Source organism: Myotis yumanensis, unplaced genomic scaffold (genome assembly GCF_028538775.1).
Source record: "Myotis yumanensis isolate MYYU_CA2020_CCGP unplaced genomic scaffold, mMyoYum1.0.hap1 SCAF_7, whole genome shotgun sequence".
Taxonomy (NCBI): domain Eukaryota; kingdom Metazoa; phylum Chordata; class Mammalia; order Chiroptera; family Vespertilionidae; genus Myotis; species Myotis yumanensis.
Window position 1 is genome coordinate 44,365,646 of NW_027223758.1, and position 23,559 is coordinate 44,389,204.

Sequence of the window (23,559 nt, forward strand, 5' to 3'; positions counted from 1 at the left end):
CTCTCACTTTTTTTAAAAAAAATATTTTATTGATTTTTACAGAGAGGAAGAGAGAGGGATAGAGAGTTAGAAACATCGATGAGAGAGAAACATCGATCAGCTGCTTCCTGCACACATCCTACTGGGGATGTGCCCGCAACCAAGGTACATGGCCTTGACTGGAATCGAACCTGGGACCTTTCATTCCGCCGACACTCTATCCACTGAGCCAAACTAGTTAGGGCCTCTCACTTTTTAAATTGTGGGCACTATTTTTTAACCTGCCAGAGCCAAAGCATGCTTACCCTAGCATCTGTGCATATTTGCTCATTGATAACTCCTTAACTAGGAGTAGGCCACCTGCTAAATTGAAATTCTTTGACATGATCCAGAGTCATTGAAAGACAGGATGCTTTCAGCAAAAACGGCTTTATAAAACACACTGTCCCATTGATGAAAACATTTATTGAAGAATACCTTTCCAGATTCAGAGCCCAGGCAGGGAACACTGTCTCTCATCTCACATGCATAAAATTGTTCTCCACTCAGTATGAGATGGTCCACTTGGAGCCATACACACATAGTATCATTCCTAAAAATGGAAGATAAAGGTAAGGGCCACCAGAAGTCACACACACACACACACACACACACACACACACACACACACACAGTTGCAAAAACATGCCTGGGCATACTCATTACAAATGCATTCTTTGGCTTCTCAGAGAAGCTACTTGAAGGTCACCTCCACTTAAAATCCTTGGCTGGAGAGCTCCTTGTTGCTTTATCACCATAATCTATTAAAATCTAAGAATAGCTGATGATGAAAATTCCAGCCATATTTTTAAATCTCTGTGAGGGGCAGGGGAGAAAAACCAACACATGAGTCTATTTGAAATCATTTTATGAATTTTAATCATAGCAAATGTGTTTTAACAGTAGTCATAAAATCAACATTACCACATATACAAAGGACAAGACACCAGTTTGGCATACAAAAATACCATATATTAAAATCGGGTTCATTGGAAAAACGCAGGACTTGCTAAGACACCATCTACAACAGAGAGAGCAAGCAAGAATGCTTTCGAGACATTCAGATTTATAAACAGCAGCTTGATATCCCCCTTATGAAGTCGATATTTGGCAACATTTGGACAATATTTTCTACACAGCCCAGCAGCTCATTTATCTGTAGGGCGATTCAGCCCTTTAAAAGAAAAGCTCCTAAAATAAATAATCCACATAATTTTAAATGAAACATGTCAAGGACTTGAGTGAACAGCCTCTACGAAGCATTAATCTAGCCATTTGACTGGAGTATTAGTTATCCAGAAGCCTGGGAACCCACCAGTGGAGCCGTAATGGCAGGAACCCCGTGGAGCAGCTGCATGGCTTATGTTGGGAGCTCATAACCACCCATTGCTGAAACCAGCCTCCCACCTGCAACTGTCAAGTGGGGCAAACAGGAACAAGTGGTGGAAGATAAAATATAATAAATGACAACAACCAGATAGAAACCAAATATTCTCAAAAGAGTCTTTCCAACAGTATTAACCTATTCAAGTCAGGATACATCCATAGGTACAGTCATTGCATTCCATGGCTAAGATGTGATTAGAGTTTGTGACTCAGCAACCAACTCTAGAGCAGGCTCTGAAGTTGTCCAGTATGCTGACAATCCCTGTATTCAATTTAAACATCCTGAATTGAATTTGGGAGATCACACTGGAATGACCAATTGTGCTTGACCATTATTCCCAATTGGTGAGTTTCTTTCAGCTGAAATCCACGACGACTAACCTCCAGCTCCTATACAATTTGTTTTGGAGCTATAATCCCACTACAGATTTCCTTCCCTTTTATGCTAGACCAGTGGTCGGCAAACTGCGGCTCGCGAGCCACATGCGGCTCTTTGGCCCCTTGAGTGTGGCCACGAAGTTTCAATCGCACTGTACGTGTGTGCCCGCACGTGGTATTTTGTGGAAGAGCCACACTCAAGGGGCTGCAGTTTGCCGACCACTGTGCTAGACCGATCTGTCCACCTTTTGCTCTAGACCCAAAGCCACATCTCCATCTCTCCCACACAGGAACTACTTCATAGTTGGGTTATCCCTCAGCTAGGAAAACCTGAATAGGAATTATCTGAAGCAAGTGTAAAATACCAGCTAATGCACCCTCCCACAATTTAAACAGAGATGACATGTTAACTCCTTCCCCTTTAAGGGGCATTTGTCTCATCTATTTCCTTCCCCTTACAGTCCAGGCTCCTTCACCACCATCATATCAAACCTTCTACTTCTGGATTCTCAAAAAGCAAATTAAAAATTGAGCACACCTTTGGGAAACTCTTGTTAGAATAGCTCAATATCTCACACCCCAGGGAGGTCACAGAGACTTTCACGTGGGCTGCTAGCCCTACATCCCACAGTGATGAGTTTAGAGTGGTGCTGTAGAACAGGAACAGCTATAGAAAACACTCCCAGAAAACAAATATAATACATGCTGTTGCAAACGTCAAGAGACCCCTCAGTACTTTACCACAAATATTACTGATTGTCCCTAAAAAGATCATAATATGAATAGTATCAAAAACCTTAGACTAGAATAATAAAGTCTAGCTAATGAGATGAGTGTTTTCAAGCACCACTACACCATAAGTGAAATATACATAGTGGGATATCCCAGGCAGTGAATCCTGAAAAAATGAAAAAATAAATAAAGGTCATTGGCTCAACTGGGCAAGGAAACCTGTGCAGAAAAATCAGAGCCACATTCTAAGAGTTCAGGAAAAATGGTGCTCTACCCAAGACCACTTGTGCAAAACCAAACAAGAAGTATTTTTGGAAGACAGAAATTAAATTCCCCACCTGCTTATGGTCTTCAATCATCAACAGATTTCCAATAAAATGTATGCAGAATCCACCCCTTCCTAGATTTGAAAAGTCTCAAGATTTTGGTTATATAGACATTCACAATAGTGGATAGTTTGACATAACGTATGCAGTCAATACAATTTATTAAGATATTGACATCTAAATTCAACATTGTATAACCCACAAATTGGAAACATGACAAACAACATTTTTACTTGATTTTTAACTCGTATTACTGTTAAATTGTGTATCTACATATATATCTATAATTATATATGAATCAATTGTCAGAAAAATCAATGGCTTAAATATTCACTTATTTTTAAGAAGTGTTTCATGTTGAACAAAGTTCAGCAACTAATCATCATCACTTTTGAAGTAGACTACTATTTTCAAAACAGTTACTAAATTATCTTGACTATCTCACTCTTCTTTGGAGTTTGTTTTGGTAAGGATTATTCTGTGGGTGATATTTTACTGAGAATGATGGAAATAGTAAGGAACAGCTCCTTTCTTCTAGGTCAAGGATGACAGAGCAATTGACTGATGACTCGTCTTGTGTGGAAACAAAATGCTGACGGATTAGCAGCAGGATTTTTCTCAGAGAAGAAATTCAAATCTTTTGCATATCACTCCTCCAACAACTTTTGCACCTCTAACTTCCTTGTAAGTCTAACAAAAAGCTATCATTTTGGCAAAAAATAATTTTTAGTAATTTTCAAAAACAAGCTAAAAAAGAACGGTCAATGATCACTGATGAGTTCTTTCGGGGGGAGGGGGGCAGTCAAGGGGGTCCCGATTCAATTCTGCTAATTAGAAGCAAATGCATTTGGTTTACATTATATTCTAAAAACAATTAAAAACAGACTAACCAATTTTGACACAGCATGGGTTTTCAAATAAAGCAATGGGAACTTTTAAAATAAAAATCTAGAGTGGAATACTGTACTATCAGGAAGCGTCTGATCTTTCTATGAATATATATATATATATATATATATATATATATATATATAATCAAACTGAATTTTCTGCTTCCTCTTACTCACTTAAAAAGCAATTTTAGTAACTTCCATGGGTAATGTTTTTAATGTTAAAAAAAAAAGTGTCTTTGTGCCAGGCTGCAAATCTATTCTTTCCATGATAATGAAAATAAAATGCAAGACTAAAACAATGTCAAATCTGACTCTAAAAATAGTACCTATGTTTTAGTCTGGCAAATGAAAAATGATGCCCACATATGCCCACACTACATACAATAACAAACTGGAAGACTTCAAGGGCAAACAAAAACACTCTTTATGAACACTGTGAAACATGCTTGCTCTTACACCTCACACCTTACTCATGTAGCAGTGAAGTCTGTGTAAGATGCTGGAAGTGAAGAGAGATTTCATTAGGCTTTTTTTTCCCCCACAGTAACATTTACTTTTTGGCCATAAGACCCTAAACACATTTTCACAGTTACAGGTCATGCATAACTTGCAAGTCGAATGTTTTACAGCTACTGTGCAACTACTATTTTTGGACAATAAATTCACATGCAGCAAATGATCCCAGAAAAGGGGCTTCATAAAGCACTCTAAGCTTCACTGATCGTGCTTTGACCCAAAGTATCTAAGTAATAACTCCAAAGGGCAATCAATGAATTTTTACTATCATACTTGAGATCATATACTTTTTAAATCCAGAAAGGTTTGTTTTTAGTCAACTGCATGTTACTACTAAACCACAAACTGTCTTAGCCTTACTCTGTTACTCCTAACACTCTGATGCTAGATATCATTGTACAACCATCCAGAATTGTGCTATCCAATGTGCTAGCCACTAACCACATGAGCTACTAAATTTAAATAACTTAAAATTAAATACTAAAACACAAAATCCAGTAACTCAGGAAACTAACCCCATTTCAACTGCCTATAGCCAATGTGGCTAGTGGCTACTGTATTGGACTGCATAGGCTACATAATATTTCCATCATCACAGAAAGTTCTACCGAGCAGTGCCAACCTAGAAGATCCCAAGGGCTGCATCCTCATTGGTTTAACCTTCAAGGGATCCACTATTCGGTCGTGAGCAAGATTAAACTTAATTATATATTTAAAGAAAATACCTTAAAGCTTTCTGATCATAAAGTATGACTGGAACTAAGAAATGATTTGCCTTTTCATCACAACTTATGCCCCAGGTTATTGTACAAAAAAATGTTCCAAAGACAATGCTTTTTGATAGCCTACTTGGCTCTACTTAACATATTAAGCATTCTCTTGCTTAGGTCAAGATCATTAATAAAGGTGAAAATTCATGCTTCTTATAGTTTACTATTTACACAACACTCGTCCTTTACACAGAAGGGAAGGATGGAGGGAAACCAATGGCTTGCAATTTTAAAAATTCAAATGACATAGTTTCTTTTAAACTTCTGTAACCCATCCCCTAAATCAACCTTTCTTTCATTTCCCAGAGAGGTAGATGCTAACTAAAATGAATACCAGTATAGAAAGCTACACACACACACACACACACACACACACACACACACACACACACTTTAAAGCAAGAGTTGAGTTAGTAAAGGGTATTCATCCACCCTGAAGAAGATCATGCACAGCCCATGACAGGCCTAGGAAGAAGTACAAAGTTCTTGTCTCCCTTTTGCTGCAGAATTTCAAGCAGCTCTATCAGTCTGTGGGCCTCAATGGACTCACCTAGAAATGAAGCCACTGGAGGTTGCTTTCAACTCTAACTTTCTGTGCTTTCAGCTGTGACTTTTTCATTGATATGCAACTGTCAATGCTGGCCGATTGTGCCACTGGACTTTGGTCACATGGGGTCGATGAGTTGTTAGTGTTATGGGTTAATGACAGGAGAGGCCAGAGCAATGGGATGCCAAATACCATTAAAACATCAAGTCCATAAAAATTCTATCTGGCAGGCTAAGACATCACACACACACACACACACACACACACACACACACACACACACACCCTAACAAACAGGTGCACAAGTAACTGTAGACAGAATTCATTCAAACAGTGTTTTATATGTCAGTAAGACTCACATAGAAAATTCTGCTTTTGGTTGTTATTGTTATCCTAGGTTGTAAAGTCAAGGTTCTATCACGGAGCTGATTAACTTTGCACTGCTTAACTGCAGCTCTAGCATCGGATTGTTTTTAAGTAAAAGTTACGTGAATGGTAACTTGACTCAATATTTTTACACTAAGAAACACAGGGCGCTGTACTGTCACATACATTAGTGTCTGTATATAACCTACTTAACACATAGAAGTCTATCAAATACTATACTACATGGCCGGTCATTTCTTACTGTACATAAACATACGTAGATATCATTTACAAAATTAATTGGAATATGGCATGGCTTAAAATTGCAAGGGTAAAGTCCATTTGAAATGTAGTGTTCTTAATGCAACATTTCTGTGTTTTTGGTGTTATTTTTTCCCCCCAAAAGGAATAGAAATTGGGTCAGATGTGCATTACAGCAGCCTGGTTTAGTTGGAGAAATTGACACTAACCCAACAGTATATTATGTTACATAATAGAGGATAGCATTCAGCTAATATGATACCTAAATTATTAATACCAAATAAATCCTAGATTTTTGTATAATGCCCAATAGCTTACACAATAAAATGGCATTTTAACCTAATATCTAATTTGAGCTTTCAAATACATTTCCTAAAGGTCTTATGAAAAATTTGAAAGATTTGAAAAGCCCGAGTTCATATTTTTTTATTGAATCCTCACACCAATGAACAGTGTTGGTTCTGGATTCTAGTCATTATATTGTCATTTTATCTCTCCTAATTTCCATCACTTTAATGTGCATATTTTGTGCTGCTTGAAGGTCATAGCTAGCATATAAGTAAATTAAATTGTCTCCATCTTAGAGGGTTATTTCCAGCTTTGCTTTTTGGAGCCAGTCACTGCTTATCTTCCTCTCCCCTATTTTCATGGATTCAATGGAACATAAACATAGATATTTATGAGAGGAGTCCTTGTCACATACCACTTGCTTCAGGAATGTCATAAAGGAAATTAGAAGAGGACTGTAAAGCTCACAGCTATTTCCACACACATACACACACACACACACACACAGCATAGAAATTCGTCATTTCATCTAGCAAATCTTTCTTTGTGAGCATCTACAGACCATTACCCACTTAAGAATTTAGGATGAACTGGTCCATTTAAATTGAGAATGTGAGTTCTAGGTTTACCTCACCACTTTTCTCAATAAAAACACATTTCCAGATATAAGAGATATTCTTACTTATACAACAAAAGGAAACTGGAATTCAGAATGGTTCAACTCTGATGGAACAATAATCTCTTTCAAAAAATAACCATGGACTGTCTATTAAAATGCCAGTCCAGGTTTATCATCGGTTAACAACACTCGTGACTATTACAATATTCCCAAACTGGGAGAAAAGACAGAAGGTTCTGTTACTCTCCATTTGTGCCTCACAACTTGACTGCACAAAAGAGGAGCAGGTGTTGGGAGTGACGAGTGTGTGACTCCTCACTGAGTGGGTCCCAGTGCCCAGGAGGTAGGTGGCACCGTTTCAGACCCTGCACTCATTCATGCCTACTGAGTCTTACTACCAAGATTCTTCTGTAAAGATTCAAAACCCGAGGTAAACCGAATTACACACACATATAAACATACAATATTTACATTTAAAATTCTTATTTTGTGAGATGGCTTGAGAAAAATTGGCATATAATTTTCCTGTGGGATTAGGCATTTCTCATCATTACTCAGTTTATTGCTCCCCTGTTGAGCTTTCCATTTAATAAACACATATCGAGCTCTAATTACAAGGGAAGAAAAATGAAGGAACACGACAAACAAAACACAATACATCGGAAACACTTGTTCAAATAGTTTCTTCAAAAAACGACGGTCTACTTAACTTAGTTTAATTCGGGCGCCATTCAAAAAGTATAAAAAGCCTTAGCAACTAAGTGAAGACTGGGTTTCGCTTGTAAAAGGAAAGAAAACAGCACTGCGCGTCGTCACTGAATTGGTCATGGATTCATTCTCAGGTTGGATTCTACTTGTACACATAGCATCTTGGTTTTAATCTACCACATGTAGAGAAGATCACATCGTATGCACTTGCACAGGTCAACATCTAAGTAGAATATGTCTATCTCATCACGTGACTTTGAAAAATCATAAGTTACAGTCCATTTTATAAATGACTACGAGGATGCATGCAATCGTCTTCGAAGCTGCGCCATCAATGCTCAGAGCGACCCGTCTGGCATCTTGTTGAGACCTCACATTCTGCCCCTCCGTGTCTGTCTTGGGTTAATCAACTGGCAGCCCGGAGGCCAGCGCTCGGCACCAAATGATCAGCGTCGCCCCCATCTTCTCACCCGAGTCCCATCATCAACGCCTGCTCCACCCCGAGTTGGCACCCACCAGTCACGCCCCCGCAGCCCGCTTCAGCCACAGGATATCACAGTGAAGCGCTTGGAAATGCAAGACATGTTGTGGAGCACGATGCCCAGCAGGAAGACCAGGACGCAGGCCACCAAGATCACAGTGCACACCCCCGACCAAGTGGAGCTTTTCACCACGCCCCGCCGGTCTGGCTCCTCCTCCGCTGCCTCCGGGGGAGCCCCGCCTTGCAGAGGCTGCTGCTCCGCAGGGATGGTCACCACAGTGACTGGCTTCTGCTGGCTCCCGGGCAGCAGGCGGCAGCCCATGTTTCCGGGCAGCAGCGCGCGCTCCTTGGAGATGGGAAGGGGCAGCATGTAGCACCCGTTGCTGGGAAGTTTGATGAAGACCGGGGTGTGCTCGGAGGCGTGCGGGATGGCGATAACGGCGAGGACCTCGGGGTCGTCGGGGAGCTGTGACACGGAGAAGCCCGGAGGCAGCTTGGTGATGCCTCGGCACCACGGGCACCTCACGTCCTTCTGGCTCGTCCTCATCTGCTGAAGGCACACCGAGCAGCAGGTGTGTTTGCAATCCAGCAACTTGGGCCTTCGCCGGGGACTGTAATAATTGAAACAGATCTGACATTCCAGCAAGGAATCTTGGGAGAGTGTCTCCATCGTGCACTGGGAACAGGAAGGTCAAGGCCACAGGGAAGAAGCTTGCCCTCAGAGGCCACTGCTCCAGCACCTGCCTTCTCTGAGGCTTCCCAACGTCGTGAGGTGATCGGGGAGCTCACAGGCATCGAGCATGCTCAGGTGTGTTCATTTCTGAAGGAGACAAAAAAAATGCAGACAAGTTAGTTACTTCAAACAAGCTGAGACGGCAGCATATCTGATGGATTTACACCACTGCTCAAAAGTCTTGACACTAGGTCAAACGCTTAAAACTGCCCCACCTGTGAGACCGTAGGATTCCTGTAATGTCCAGTGGCCGGTGAATGGCTTATCACAGACGGCTTGTCATGGCACATACTTTGCTCATTTCTAAAGGCACAGATGCCTCTGGGGTAGATGGGTACACAGTGCCCCCGTATTTCATAAAAGGGGGCGACTGTTTGTTTTGTATATTTCAGTGGACCTGGATTATTCTTCTAATACATCAGAGAAACTCTCTTGCTTCCAATAAGTTTGCAGAATTTTCTGAAAGTAAATTTCTTTCCTTCAATCTTCTGACCTTCTTTCGCTGACTCTCCCCCTCTTGTAGGTACTCATTGCCAAGTGCAGGCAACTTTACAACCCAAGTACTTTGTGTAACTAACTTGCCCCTTTATATGGGTTAGGCCTGTTCCTCTCTCATAGGTCACTGGAATGATGCCAAGAACACACACACAGGCATCTGTTATCTTTTCCACCAAGTCCTTTGAACCAAGGTAATTCTTGTCAATTGGTTCCAAAAGAGACAAAAACAAAACAAGACACAAAGTACAAGACACCACAACCAAAACCACCAGCAGCAATGAACCTTCAGGCAGCCGGGGTCACAAAGGCATACAGGACCATGAATATTTTTCAGGCAGTTCTATTCATTTCGCTCCTACGTAGGCTTGTACCAAGTAAGATGACCACAAGCAAAGACTATTAATGAACTGATCCTAACCAAATATCATATGGTGAAAGGTTGTCAGAAGACTGGCAGGCAGCCTTCACCATAAAAACAGGAGCACAGTGTTAGCCTCCTGGTGTGCACCAGAAGCAGAGTAACTGGGTACCACTTAACTGGGGCTGGAGGAACCCCTTAGTGCTCCAGCGGTGGCGATAAAGGCTGCCCAACTCCATTTCCTACTGAAAGCATTCAAATGTGTCTCTGGATGGAGCCATGATTCTGAAACGAACTACTCAACCACTATTGTAGAAATAATTGCTAGTCCTGGAAGCCCACCCACACACAGAGGCAGGAGCTAATGACATAGAAAAGCTCTTTCATGTTTTTCTTAAAAAGTGAACCTTCTTTTTCTTTTCTTTTTTTAAAATATACTTTTATTGATTTTAGAGAAGAAGGGAGAGGGAGATGGAGATAGAAATATCAATGATGAAAGAGAATCATTGATCAGCTGCCTCCTGCACATCCCCTACTGGGGATCAAGCCTGCAACCCAGGCATGTGTCCTTGACCGGAATCTAACCTGGGACCCTTCAGTCCGCAGGCCGATGCTCTATCCACTGAGCCAAACCAGCTAAGGCGAACCTTCTTTTTCTAACTTCCTCTGTGAAATTAAGAATGCACAGGATGCCACGTGTTAAAGTCAAAATTAAGAAGAAGTTTAAAGTAAAAAATAATCACTGATAAAAATTAACAGTGATGCCCTGGCTGGGTGGCTCAGTTGGTTGGAGCATCATCCTGTACACCAAAATGTGGTGGGTTCGATCCCTGGTCGGGGCATGTATGGAAGGCAATCTCTCCCTCTCTCTCTCTTTCTCTCTCTCTCTCTCTCTCTTTCTCAAAATCAGTAGAAATGTGTCCTCAAGTGAGGATTAAAAAAAAAATTACCAGTGACAATCAAGAGAGCAACATATTTTAAAAATATTTTAGCTGTAGTAAGAGCCCCTACATTACATTATTAAAAGTAAAATATAGCAATATAGCATTCAGAAAGTTCATGTCATAATAAACTATTTATCCATCCACTGATTTAAGAAATGTTTATTGAATAATTAAAATTCACTAAGAGTAGAACTTTAATGTTCTCTCCAAAAGGAAAAACAAAGAATATAAACATGTTAGGTGACATATATGTTAATCAGCTAGATGGGGGGGAATCCTTTCACAATGTATACATTTACCAAATCACCACACTGTTCACTTTAAATATCTTATAGTTGTATTTGTCAATCAATTTGTCACAATAAAGCTGAAAAAATAAAGAAAAGAGTATCTATCATGAACAAATCCAGCTACTATAGGATATGAAGAAGAATCAGCCCCAAATCCAACACTTAAGCAATTTAAAGTTAGGTAAGAATGACTATATATTTTTCTCTTCCTTTCATTTATTCATTAAATTTTCATTGAATATCTACCATGTTTCAAGCATGACGGTATCTGTTTTTGTTCCTTGTAGCTAAGACCTTGTCACTGCCCATAAGAAGCTCCCAGCCTGAAAGGACTCAGCAGTTATAAACACAAAGTAATGTGTGACATACAGGAACTGGGGGAATCAGGACGGCTCAGGGACTAGTCTGGATTATGGAGAGGATTTAGACATGTAAAATCAGAGGACAGGTCCTTTTCAGGTCAGAATCAGCCCGAGCAAAGGAAAGGAGGTAAGCAACCACAGGATTATTTCTATATAGCAGGCGTGACACTGACTAGGGGATTTTTTTCTAACAAGAGTAACTTAAAGATCCCATCTCTAAGAGTTTTCTAGTTTCAGCTCTTACATTGAGGTTTATGATACAGATACCTGTTAAAGAAACAAAGTTCTCAGAACCTGCAAGCACCTTCCCACAGACACAGGCAGGGACAGCAGGTCCTACAGGGAGGGAAGAGATGAGCATAGCCAGGCATATGTCAAGGGCATGTACTTCGATGAGGCCGCTTCCTCACTGGCCAAGCAGGGAGGATGGAGTTGTGGCCTAAGGTCAAGTGAGTTCAGAGTGCACATACTGCCAGGCAGTGAAGGACTCAGCGCCAGTCCCGACTGTCCCTGACTGTCCCTGCTATGCTGTGTGTGACCAGCCCAGAGGCACTTTGGGCTCTCAAAGAACTGCCCTTTCAAACAGATTGGGAGGAATGAGCGTTCCCCTTGGCCCTGCCCCAAGACCTGCCACACCTTTTTTTCCCTCCCCCAACAAAACCAACATGCAATTTTACTCATGAATTTATGTTCCAAGTAATGTTCACTTAATTGCTGTTAAGCTTCCTTCAAATTAGATTATACTACTCAAATTTCCAACTCCATCCAAGTAAGCTCTAACCCTTACCATACCGGCTGAACACAAAAGCAGAACGGTGACACAGCTCCGTGCTCAACCACTCAAGCCACTTTGACAGCAGCCTCTCTGACTATTCACCGATTTGATCTCTATTAAGCCAGTTGGTACTGCATTCCAGTTTACTTTCTGGAGCATAACCAGTAATGATGATGATTAGTTAGGTAAAGAGAAGAACATTTATGAGACTATGGACCGAAGCTAATGATGAATCATTCTTCCTCCCTTTCATCATAAACTCAAAAGATGTGAGTCAATATAGAAGAAAGAGAATGGAAACAAGGGCCACATTAGCTAGAAAAGAAAACTCCAAGTTCATAGTCAAAGACACAAGCACACACCAGTGACTGCTTTAGAAGCCTGTGTTTGGCAAGATGGGATGCCCAAATACTCATTAAATTTAAAAGGAAAGAATACTTTGCTGGAATGTATAAGAACAAATATGCACTGAAATATATTGGAACAATTTTTAAATGTCACCACAATTTATTTTGAAAGATCCTAAAGTAAAGAGCAAAGAGAAAAACAGACCACCAAAAGGGAGGGCATTCTCAAAATAATTATGGCTTACAGGATAGAACTTATAGCTTCATAAAACGGTACTTAGTTTCATATATAATATCAATTGTACCATATGCAGATAACAGGCTTTGACTAATCATTGAACTCAATATTAATACATGCCTTGGTTTTAAAATACTTTAAAAAACGAATGGAGATGTATTTACATGGGGGAGGAGTGATTTGGGGGGAAAACTATCAAAACCCAAAGGGGTCTGTATTGCTGCTACTGTTTGGGGCAATAGATATCTGGCACTTTATAACATTACATATTTTCACAAAATAAAAATTCTTTTAAATACTTTTAATTGATTTTTAGATAGAAACATCAATGTGAGAATAAAACACATATCAGCTGCCTCCTGGATGCCCCCTACCAGGAACTGAGTCCATAACCTGGGTATGTGCCCTGACCAGGAATAAGCCAGCAACCTTTTGGTGCACGGGATGACACCCAACCAACTGAGCCACACCAGCCAGTGCTAAAATTTCTTCTTTAAACAACAACAACAACAACAACAAACTTTGTTATTTTAAGCATCTTTATGAAAGGTGTGAATATGACTTTAGTGACTGGTAAAATCACAAAGGTCTCCAACACTGAATTTTTATAAACTCTATTGCTTTTTGAAGTCCAGGCATGAGGGGGGAACAAAAGCCGATGAAATAAATAATCCAGAGAGTTCTACTCTTATAATCTTTCACTATTATACTCTTTCAAAGACTCTTCATACATCCTGATTTAGGTTTGCAACATGGCATTAATTATGGAGCCTCAGAACTGTTGCAAGAACTGATATTGATTACGCTTGTCTGACCTTGAATTTTTCCATTTGATGATCTAAATGAGGACCTTAAATTCAATGGTTGTGTTGAGAAAAATCTCAGTCAGATATGAAACTAGACACTCTACTATTTTTTCTTATACTGTTGAAACAGCATGTCTTTCTGATGCAGGCCATTTCCTTCATTCTTTGAGAAAATGTAAATATTTGAAATGGGATTAGACAAAATAATTACAATTCCATTTAACTTGGTATTTCAGCTGGCGAGACCACTTAGTTATATTAGACATTAGTAAACACTTGGGTTAGTGGCAAGAAAGGGAATGGCTTGGTAGGATAGATGTCACTGACTTTTGGTCCTCTGGTAGCACAGAGCAATCCGTTCAGGGCACAACTGCCTAATCCATTTAGAGCACAACTGGTGTAACTACTGTCTTTGTGTTAATGGGGAAGGCAGCAAATTCTGACACATCTCAAATGAGAATTCCATTGGCCAGTCTCTAATATTTGCACTGTTTTCTCCTATGAGCATCCTGGCTGGCTGTATTTGATGGTGCAAAGAATCCAGAAAGTGAAAACTGTCCTAAAAGTCTTGAATGACCATGGGGGATGGGGCAGGGGATGGTGACAGTGCTAGAGGCAGACTGGCCCAAGTGGGACAGAGAGATCAATGGTGAAACAGACAGAGAGCAGCAGATGGGTCAGAATGCCAAAGTCAAGGGGACTTGCTACTAAAGGATTGGCCAAGTGGGACATCCACTGGCCTGACAGGCCTGACCACAACGTAGGTGCCATACCTGCCTATCTGCATGTGCTGATTCTGCTCCTGCAAAAATACAGCTAACCAGGCAGCTTAAACAAAACCACAGTCTCCAGAAATGTATTTACTCAGGAGTATTTCATTGAGTCGAGTCAGGAAAAAGGATGAATGAATGACTCATCCACAGTATAGTGATGTGTATTTAAAAATCAAAGAATATTGGAATGAAGACATTTTAAGGAATTAAAGCTAAATTTCAGTATTGTTATGAGTGAAGATAACCACTGGTTTTTTTGTTGGTTTGTTTGTTTTAATATCTATCAGGTAATTATTACTATTAGAGAACAGGAGGTGAGGATTTTAGCTCTATTTCCACCTTCAGGTGTATAGGTGACCTTAAACAAATCAACTCTCTGTGCACCACTGTGTCCTTATCTGTGAGGGCACTGAACTAGGTGATTCCCTAGAGTATCATCTAGTAAAAATAATCTATGACCTAAGTAACTGCTAAACACACTCCTGGGTTTCTGACAGCAAGACAAGAGCTGTCAGGCTGATTGTTCTATACTAATTATACCTGACAGATAATTTATAAGTAATCTCTGTTAATGATCTCAAAATGCATATTGACATGAGCTATTGAGCATCTAAATAAATGGGAGGCAACTTACACTAGAAGCTTCTTCCTTGTGCTTTTGGTTTAATGAATGAGTCCAATTAGCACTAACACCCTAACAAAACCAGCCACAACTTTGATGGTAGCAATAATCAAAAGAATAACTATTTAATGTCTAATCAACAACCTTCTCAGATCAAGTAAGATATGTCCATTACCTAATCTTGCTACTAGGTGAAGGTGGTCCCAACTCTCCTTTGAAAAGAAGCCTGTGTGGCTGCCCAGCTTCTACGGAGGCCAAGGTTAACACGGGCATTAATCAGACACACTGCTTCACCTTCACTTGCTCCGGTCACCCAGTGACAGCGAATAAAAAGTTGTGGACAGTCATGAAAGCAGGGAAGAGATATAAAAGACTGTCAGGGGATCCCCTGGCTCCCTGGAGAGAAGGGATGATAAAAGATACCATCAGACAGACCAACAGGCAGAACAAAGGGAAAATGATCAATTGCCCCAACTCTTCAAATTCTGAGCAGAGCTGAAGGAACTGACAAGTCAGGCAAAGAAGTAAAGTAAAAAAAATAAATAAATAAAAATGCTAAGTTTTCCCAATGGTTGGGCATCTACTAGGGCAAAATACGATGTGGGAGGAAAACCAGTATTTACTGGGACCCCACCATGTGCCGAGCATTGCTCAAGGCACCAGAGACATGATGGCAAACAAATATCTGACCACAAGGAGCCTGGATGTGCAACCTGAAGGAAGATCATGCAAAGGGAACCATCGGGAAGGAGGACAGGCAGACAGAGCACTGAGGGAGACTCTTCTCAGGTGATCAAATATTTTCAATTGACCCTGCAGAGGGCTTAGAACCACTAAGCAAAGCATATTCATTACCTGTTAGAGCCAGAGGGCTTAGAACCACTAAGCAAAGCATAGTCATGACCTGTTAGAGCCAGAAAGGGTATTGGAACCCAAGGAGCTCATTGTTACTTCCACTGCAGAGACACTGGAGAGCAAGAAAGGACACCCACATTTTCTTTATTTGATTAAGCATCACATCTGACCTATGTCAGCACCAACCTGGGCAGCAATGGGGCCCTGAGCCTCAAGATGGTAGCTCAAGGCAGTCTTAAGACAGCCCAACGCGGAGCTGCCCATGAAGTCATTGTTGGCTGGAAGGGTTTGGGAGCCTGAAGTTGTGAGACTCTCCCAGTAGGCAAGCTCCTTGGGGAGCAGGACTCTCTCTGCTGCTATTCTCCCCGGCCCTGCCCTGCTCTCCAAAGGCCCAAACTTCCAATGTAAATATTGAATTTTCATAATACAAACCACACATGTGCAGTCCCCACCACAGATTCTAGCGCAAACTGAAACCTTAAGGCAATTTGCTTTTAAATGTCTTCCTGTTACATTTTACCTATGCCAGGGATCCACAACTTTTCTGTAAAGGGGCAAGCAATAAGAATTTTAGGCTCTTAGGCTTCGCAGATACTCTTTGCCATCAAACTGTGCAAGCAGTCCTAGATAACAGACAACATGTCAGATCAGGCATGGCTACATTCCAATAAAACTGTTTACAAAAACAGGCCGCAGCTTGATTTGGCCAACAGGCCATCATTTGCTGATCCCAGAACTATGTAATTTCTCATCAGCCCTGCCTTTAATCCCCTAAATTCAGTATATTACTCTGGAGACACCAATCCTCCAATTAACGTGTTGCTCTAACATAAATCATCTCACCTGAATTTCCTGTCAAGCTACAGAATGAAAAACATTTTCATAGTTATTTAGAGGAAACTATAGGAAATATCAGCTTTACAGATGCAACGTCTTTTCCGGTGACCTCTTCCAGATAACTGGAGCAAAAAGAGCTGAGCGAAGCACATTAACACGCCATCATTTGCCGGTCCCACCAACAGCAAGTACTAAGACCATTAGTAAGAAATATAGACAGAGTTGCAAACTTTCCTTCACACTTAGAAATACAAATCTAGCCCTAGCTGGTTTGGCTCAGTGGATAGAGTGTTGGCCTGCAGACTGAAGGGTCCCAGGTTCATTTCTGGTTAAAGGAACATACCTTGGTTGCAGGCTCCATCCCTGGCCCTGGTTGGGGCACATGCAGGAGGCAATCAATTGATGTGTAGTTCTCACACTGATGTTTTCCTCTCTCTGTCTCTCCCTCTCCCTTCCACTCTCTAAAAATCAATGGAAAAATATCTTTGAATGAGGATTAACAAAAAGAAAATAAAGGAAAAGAAATACAGATCTATTTCTTCAATGAGCACTGACTCTAGAATTCATTATGACAGCCCCAGATTAAAGGCAACCCTCTGTTGGATGGAACTTCAGAAACCTGATGATCCTCTGAACTTTGGATACCACTCCTGCGTCCATGTGCATAGTTATGGCAGGCCACAAAGCAGCTGAACAAATTTAGATTTGGCAGGTTAATCTCCACTCTACAAGGCAGCCAGCACCTTCTGGTGGCTCCCCTTCATCCAGAAGGGACATTGGGTAAATTCCCCCCACACAGGAAGCATCCCTTCAAAGTGCCTCTGAACATTTTTTTCTTACGACTTCTTCAAATTACCCAGAGAACATTCTATATTAAACACTTGAAAAGAATGGTACATTAAAAACCTGGTAGGTTTTACAGATATTTCCTTAAATAAGTCTATTCAAAAGCCATTCATAAGATCGTTCTCTTTGAGCAGAGTGTTTATTGCTGAAATCTCCCTCCCTCCCCTCAATATCCATGATTCATCGCAGGAGTTGAGCCTCCAACTGAAGTTGCAAAGATTTCCTACAGGCATTGGTACTGAAATTACACGCTGTGGGGAGTCAGCTGTCAGTCTGCTCATTACTTCAGTTTTTTCTCCCTCCCAGCTGCAGTAACTCAATGAGGGTTGATTTTCCATTTAGGCAAGGTAAGAGGTAAAGAAAAAGAGGACAAAAATATTGAACAGTGCTGCAACCAAATGCCACCAGTCATTAATCCATCTTTCTAAACAAATAATAAATCCCAAAGATTTCCCCTCTTGCTTCTATTTAAGTCAACTTTGAGATAAAATTCATCAACAATATAATGCATGTATTTTAAGCACACAGTTCAATGAGTTTTGACAAATGTACATAGCTGTGCAACCACTATGCTAATCAAGCCATTTCCATCACCACAAAAGGTCCCCTAGTGCCTCATTGGTCCATTCTGCCTACCCCAATTGATCCCTCCGCCCATCTACTTTCCATCTTTAAATTTGTTTGTGTATTTAAAACACTACCTATGGGTTCTGGTTTAGGGGGAAATGGTAATATTCAGAGCATACTGTCGCACGGCCTAGGACTGTGATTTTAGAAATAAGGTGTTCAACTTCACCTTCATATTTCCCAGAGAAAACACTAGTATAACAAATCCCACTACGAATGCATTCATTCAAATATGTATTGAGTACAAGGCACTATTCTAGGTTTGGGGGAATCTAAGAAAACGACGGGGCCCTTCCCCTGCAGACAGTCATGCCAATAACTGAAGACACGCGTATGCAAAAGAACAGAGGCCTAGACGAGGCAGAATGAGTGTGAGTAGGAGTGGGGACCAGAGCCTGGAATCTCCAGCAAGTGACTCAAATATCATTCGAGTGATAGCAAAAGCACCTGCCTCATAGGCTGTTCCGAGTAAAGTGCATTAACATATGTGCAGCACCTAGAACAGCACCTGGCTGTTCCTGGAACAATGGGTGAGGTAGGAAAGAGAAGGCCAGTCTGCATGCCACGCAAGGCGGTGGGGTTGGAGCCGTTCTGACTCATCAACCAATGAAGCAGACAGTCCTCCTTCCCTCCACAATCCGAGTCCAGGGAAGAAGCAGGTGAAGAAACAGGTGGAGGGTAAAACATGGCCTCGGGCCTTGTTCCAAAGCAACACTGGAGGGAACAGCAGGGCCCCAAATCTAAAATGGCACTTCCTCCACCTTCTGGTCCCAATGAACAGAGCAGCTGTCCCTGACAGGCCAGGTCACTAGGCGGCCACAGGGGCAGAGAGCAAAACCTGACCCGCAGGAGGACAGATAGGCCTGGGAGGGAGAGGGAAAGGACAGGAGGGGGTTGGGGGAGGAGGAAGGATGCAAAACAGGGTCCTTTCCCTCCTCCTTCCATCCTCAGCAAGGGTACTGAGCAATGAGGCCCTGGGAGAGGGAAGAAGCACTACTTCTTATCTGGTGAGAAACCAAGGAATAGAAGAGGGGCCCCTCTCCTTCCCACTGGGCATGTTTTATTTTTATTTTTTAATATATTTTATTGGTCTTTCACAGAGAGGAAGGGAGAGGGACAGAGTGTCAGAAACATCGATGGGAGAGAAACATCGATCAGCTGCCTCCTGCACACCCCCCACTGGGGATGTGCCCGCAACCAAGGCACATGCCCTTGACCGGAATCGAACCTTCAGTCTGCAGGCCCACGCTCTATCCACTGAGCCAAACCGGCCAGGGCCCCACTGGGCATGTTTTAGACTGAACCCTGTAAGGAGTAGGACCTGTCAATCATACCTGCATTATCAATATCATTTTAAAAATAATTTTAACCATATGAAAGTGTACAATTCAGTGGCAGTAAGTACATTCATCCTGTTGTAAACATCATCACTATTTCCAGAACTTTTTCATCTTCCCAACAGAAACTCTGGGCCCATTAAACACTTAAGTCCCCACTTCCCTCCTCCCCCCAGCCTCCATCCTGCTTTCTGTCTCTATAACTTGCCTACTCTGGGTACCTCCTATCAGTGGGATCAGGTAATAATTGTTCTTTTGTGTCTGGTCCAGTCGCTAAATATGTTTTCAGGATTCATCCATGTTGAAGAATGGATCAGAATGTCATCCTTTTTTATATCTGAGTAATATTCCCATTGTGCATAATTTTTTTAAGCCTCACCCAAGAATGTTTTTATTGGTTTTAGAGAGGAAAGGAGAAAGAGAAACACTGACCGAAACCAAGATGGCAGCACAGGAAAACACCGGAGATTGCTGCCTCGCACAACCACTTCAAAAATACAACTAAAAGACAAAACGGGCATCATCCAGAACCACAGGAAGGCTGGCTGAGTGGAAATCCTACAAATAGAAGGAAAGAGAAAAGCACACTGAAACTCAGAGGAGGTGAGGAAGTAAAGTGCAGAGGTATGGAGGCGCACGCGGAAAGGGGTGGCAACTGAGGACGCGGTTGTCTTTTTCAATCGGGAGGGAGTCACAAGCTCCCGACTGCTCTGAACTCCAGTTCCAGGCGAGTCTCTGGGGACTCAGACTCATACGGGGAGAAACTGGACTGTCTGGCAGCGAGCGGAACTCGAGGGCGGCTTTCTCTCAGAGATGCTTGCAGCAATTACCATGGAACACTGAGACCTGGGGCCTCTCAGGGCAGGGCTGAGGATCAGCCATAGCTGTTTGCTCCGCCCTGTTGATTCCCTGAGACCCCACCCCACCCAAGCTGTGTGCAGAGGCTTTTGCATATGAAAGGCCTGGCCCTTTGCAATCTGAAAATTACCTAACAAACTTCAGCTGGGTCAGAGAGACCCAGAACATCCAAAAGAAGGCCCAAGGCCCCACAGCAGCTTGCATTGCTTCACAGCTGGGCCTCATCTGGGCACCTCCAAACCCCAAACAAAGAAGAGGAATTTGCAGATCTTTCCATAGCTCTCTGCTGGGTAGCCTCAGGAAGAGGCTAAATTAGCACCTCCTTAGAGATCCAAGAGCCAGTGTACCTAGTGGTCAGAGTGGGACCATCCAGATTACAACTCCTCAGATCCATAAGGGACACACTCAGGGGGCAGACGCAGTGAGCACCAAAGCCCCACTGAAGCAAGTCTTGCCCCAGAAGGGTGACTCCAGCACAGAAGTTCTCCCACCGTAGACACAGATGATTCTCACAGCCAATTGGCCTGGAGGTCAATTCCTCCCAGTGATACCTGCAACAATCAAGGCTTAACTACAACAAGACTGTGCACACAGCCCACAAAGGGGTGCACCAAGAGCGTCTACCTCAGGTAATTGGGGAGGCTGAGCCACTGGGCCCTACAGGACACCTAGCAAACAAAGCCACTCTATCAACACAGGGAAGCAGCCAAAATACGAAGACAAAGAAACAGGTCACAAATGACAGAAATGGAGGAAAGCAAACTACTGGATATAGGGTTCAAAACCACACTTCTAAGGTTTTTCAAGAATTTTCTAGAAACCGCCAATAAATTTAGTGAGACCCTCAATAAATCTAGTGAGACCCTCGACGATATGGAAAAGGACCAACTAGAAATTAAGCATACACGGACTGAAATAAAGAATATTATACAGAGATCCAACAGCAGACTAGAGGATCGCAAGAATCAAGTCAAAGATTTGAAATACGAAGAAGCAAAAAACACCCAACCGGAAAAACAAAACAAAAAAAAAGAATCCAAAAATATGAAGATAGTGTAAGGAGCCTCTGGGACAACTTCAAGCAAACCAACATCCGAATTATGAGGGTGCCAGAAGAAGAGAGAGAGCAAGATATTGAAAACCTATTTGAAGAAATAATGACAGGAAACTTCCCCTATCTGGTGAAAGAAATAGACTTACAAGTTCAGGAAGCACAGAGAACCCCAAACAAAAGGAATCCAAAGAGGACCACACCAAGACACATCATAATTAAAATGCCAAGAGCAAAAGACAAAGAGAGAATCTTAAAAGCAGCAAGAGAAAAAAAGTCAATTACCTACAAGGGAGTACCCATACGACTGTCAGCTGATTTCTCAACAGAAACTATGCAGGCCAGAAGGAGTGGCAAGAAATATTCAAAGTGATGAATACCAAGAACCTACAACCAAGATTACTTTACCCAGCAAAGCTATCATTCAGAATTGGAGGTCAGATAAAGAGCTTCACAGATAAGAAAAAGCTAAAGGAGTTCATCACCACCAAACCAATATTATATGAAATGCTGAAAGGTATCCTTTAAGAGGAAGAAGAAGAAAAAGGGAAAGATAAAAATTATGAACAACAAATACATATCTATCAACAAGTGAATCTAAAAATCAAGTGAATAAATAATCTGATGAACAGAATAAACTGGTGAATATAATAGAATCAGGGCATAGAAAGGGAGTGGACTGACAATTCTCGGGGAAAAGGGTGTGGGGGGTGTGGGAAGAGACTGGAAAAAATTGTACACCTATGGATGAGGACAGTGGCGGGTTGGGGGGTAAGGGCAGAGGGTGGGGTGGGAACCGGGTGGAGGAGAGCTATGGGGGGAAAAAGAGGAACAACTGTAATAATCTGAACAATAAAGATTTAATTTTAAAAAAGAGAGAAAGAGAAACATTGATGTGAGAGAAACATCAATCGGTTACCGCCCCCCCCCCTTATAGGCCCCAACTGGGGATCAAACCCACAACCTAGATATGTGCCCTGACCAGGGATCGAACCGGAATCCTTCTGGTGTACAGAACAATGCTCCAACTAACTGAGCCACCAGCCAGGACCCATTGTGCATTATTTTTAAAAGCTCCTCTGGCAGCAGAACAGAGAACAATTAGCAAGGGGTTTGACTGAAAGGGAGGATGGGCAAGGCTGGAATGAAGCATTGGGGATGGAAGGGAGGTGAAGGCAAAGGAGGAATGAGGACTAGATCTCTGGGTTCCTAGTTCAGGCAGCTGGATAGAGGTAGCATGTGTGAGGAGCACTGCTCTGATGCAACTCCGCGAGGGGTCTGAAGGTCACAGCTGGCCAAACACTCCCAACCTTGACACTGTCTATCTCCGGAAGTCCTGACTTACATGTGAAATTTAAATAACTATTGGGAAACTAGCTTTACCACATAATTTTATTTACATGAAGTTATATTTCACCAATCAATTATTACACAACAAAGAAGTAGATATTTTAATCAATAGGCCTTCTAGAAAAAACAGGGGAGAGGAAGAGACTGAGGCACAAATGTTTACAGAATTTTAACAGTGTTCAAATTCTTCACATCTATGAAGTTACAGTGAGACTTGTAAGAGGTTCTGTGGAGCCGTGCTAGAGCCATTTATTAGATCATCCTATTGTCAAATGACACTATCTCCAGACCCACAGCCATTTCTTACCTTGTAAATTCCTTTCTCTCTAGACACTCACTGGCTAGCATCACAGAATCAATGTGGGGAAATGCTAGATTCACCCTCTTTCCCTTTGTTCCTAATTCACTGTGAGTTCCTTCCTCCTCTAAAAACTGACATGTCTTTACAGATTACTGAAGCTGTGTGCAGGGTAGATAGCAGCACATAGTGGGCACTTTTATTCAATGACACCTGGATAAAAGTGCATGCCTGCCACTCACTCTCTTATCACCTCAAGAACAAGAATGTTCAGTCCAAGGAGCCCAAAACTGAAAGGTGAGGCTATGAATGATCCAAATATTTTATTAATCCTCACCCTAGGATATGTTTTGTTTTTTTAAATATATTTTTATTGATTTCAGAGAGGAAGGGAGAAGGAGAGAGAGATAGAAACATCAATGATGAGAAAGAATCATGGATTGGCTGCCTCCTGCACGCCCCACA

The 23,559-nt window shown here is 41.8% G+C and overlaps 1 protein-coding gene across 4 annotated transcripts in view; it reads right to left on the reverse strand.

Moving 5' to 3' along the window:
- Positions 1–893: 893 nt before the first annotated feature.
- Positions 894–23,559, reverse strand: part of RNF152 (ring finger protein 152) — a 74,627-nt gene continuing 51,961 nt past the window's right edge. For all 4 annotated transcript variants that reach the window (XM_070420397.1, XM_070420394.1, XM_070420393.1 and 1 more), the window contains one exon: positions 894–9,109. In XM_070420397.1, the coding sequence (XP_070276498.1) occupies positions 8,348–8,959 (612 nt within the window). In that variant the 5' untranslated portion in view covers positions 8,960–9,109 and the 3' untranslated portion in view covers positions 894–8,347. The remainder of the gene's footprint in view (positions 9,110–23,559) is intronic.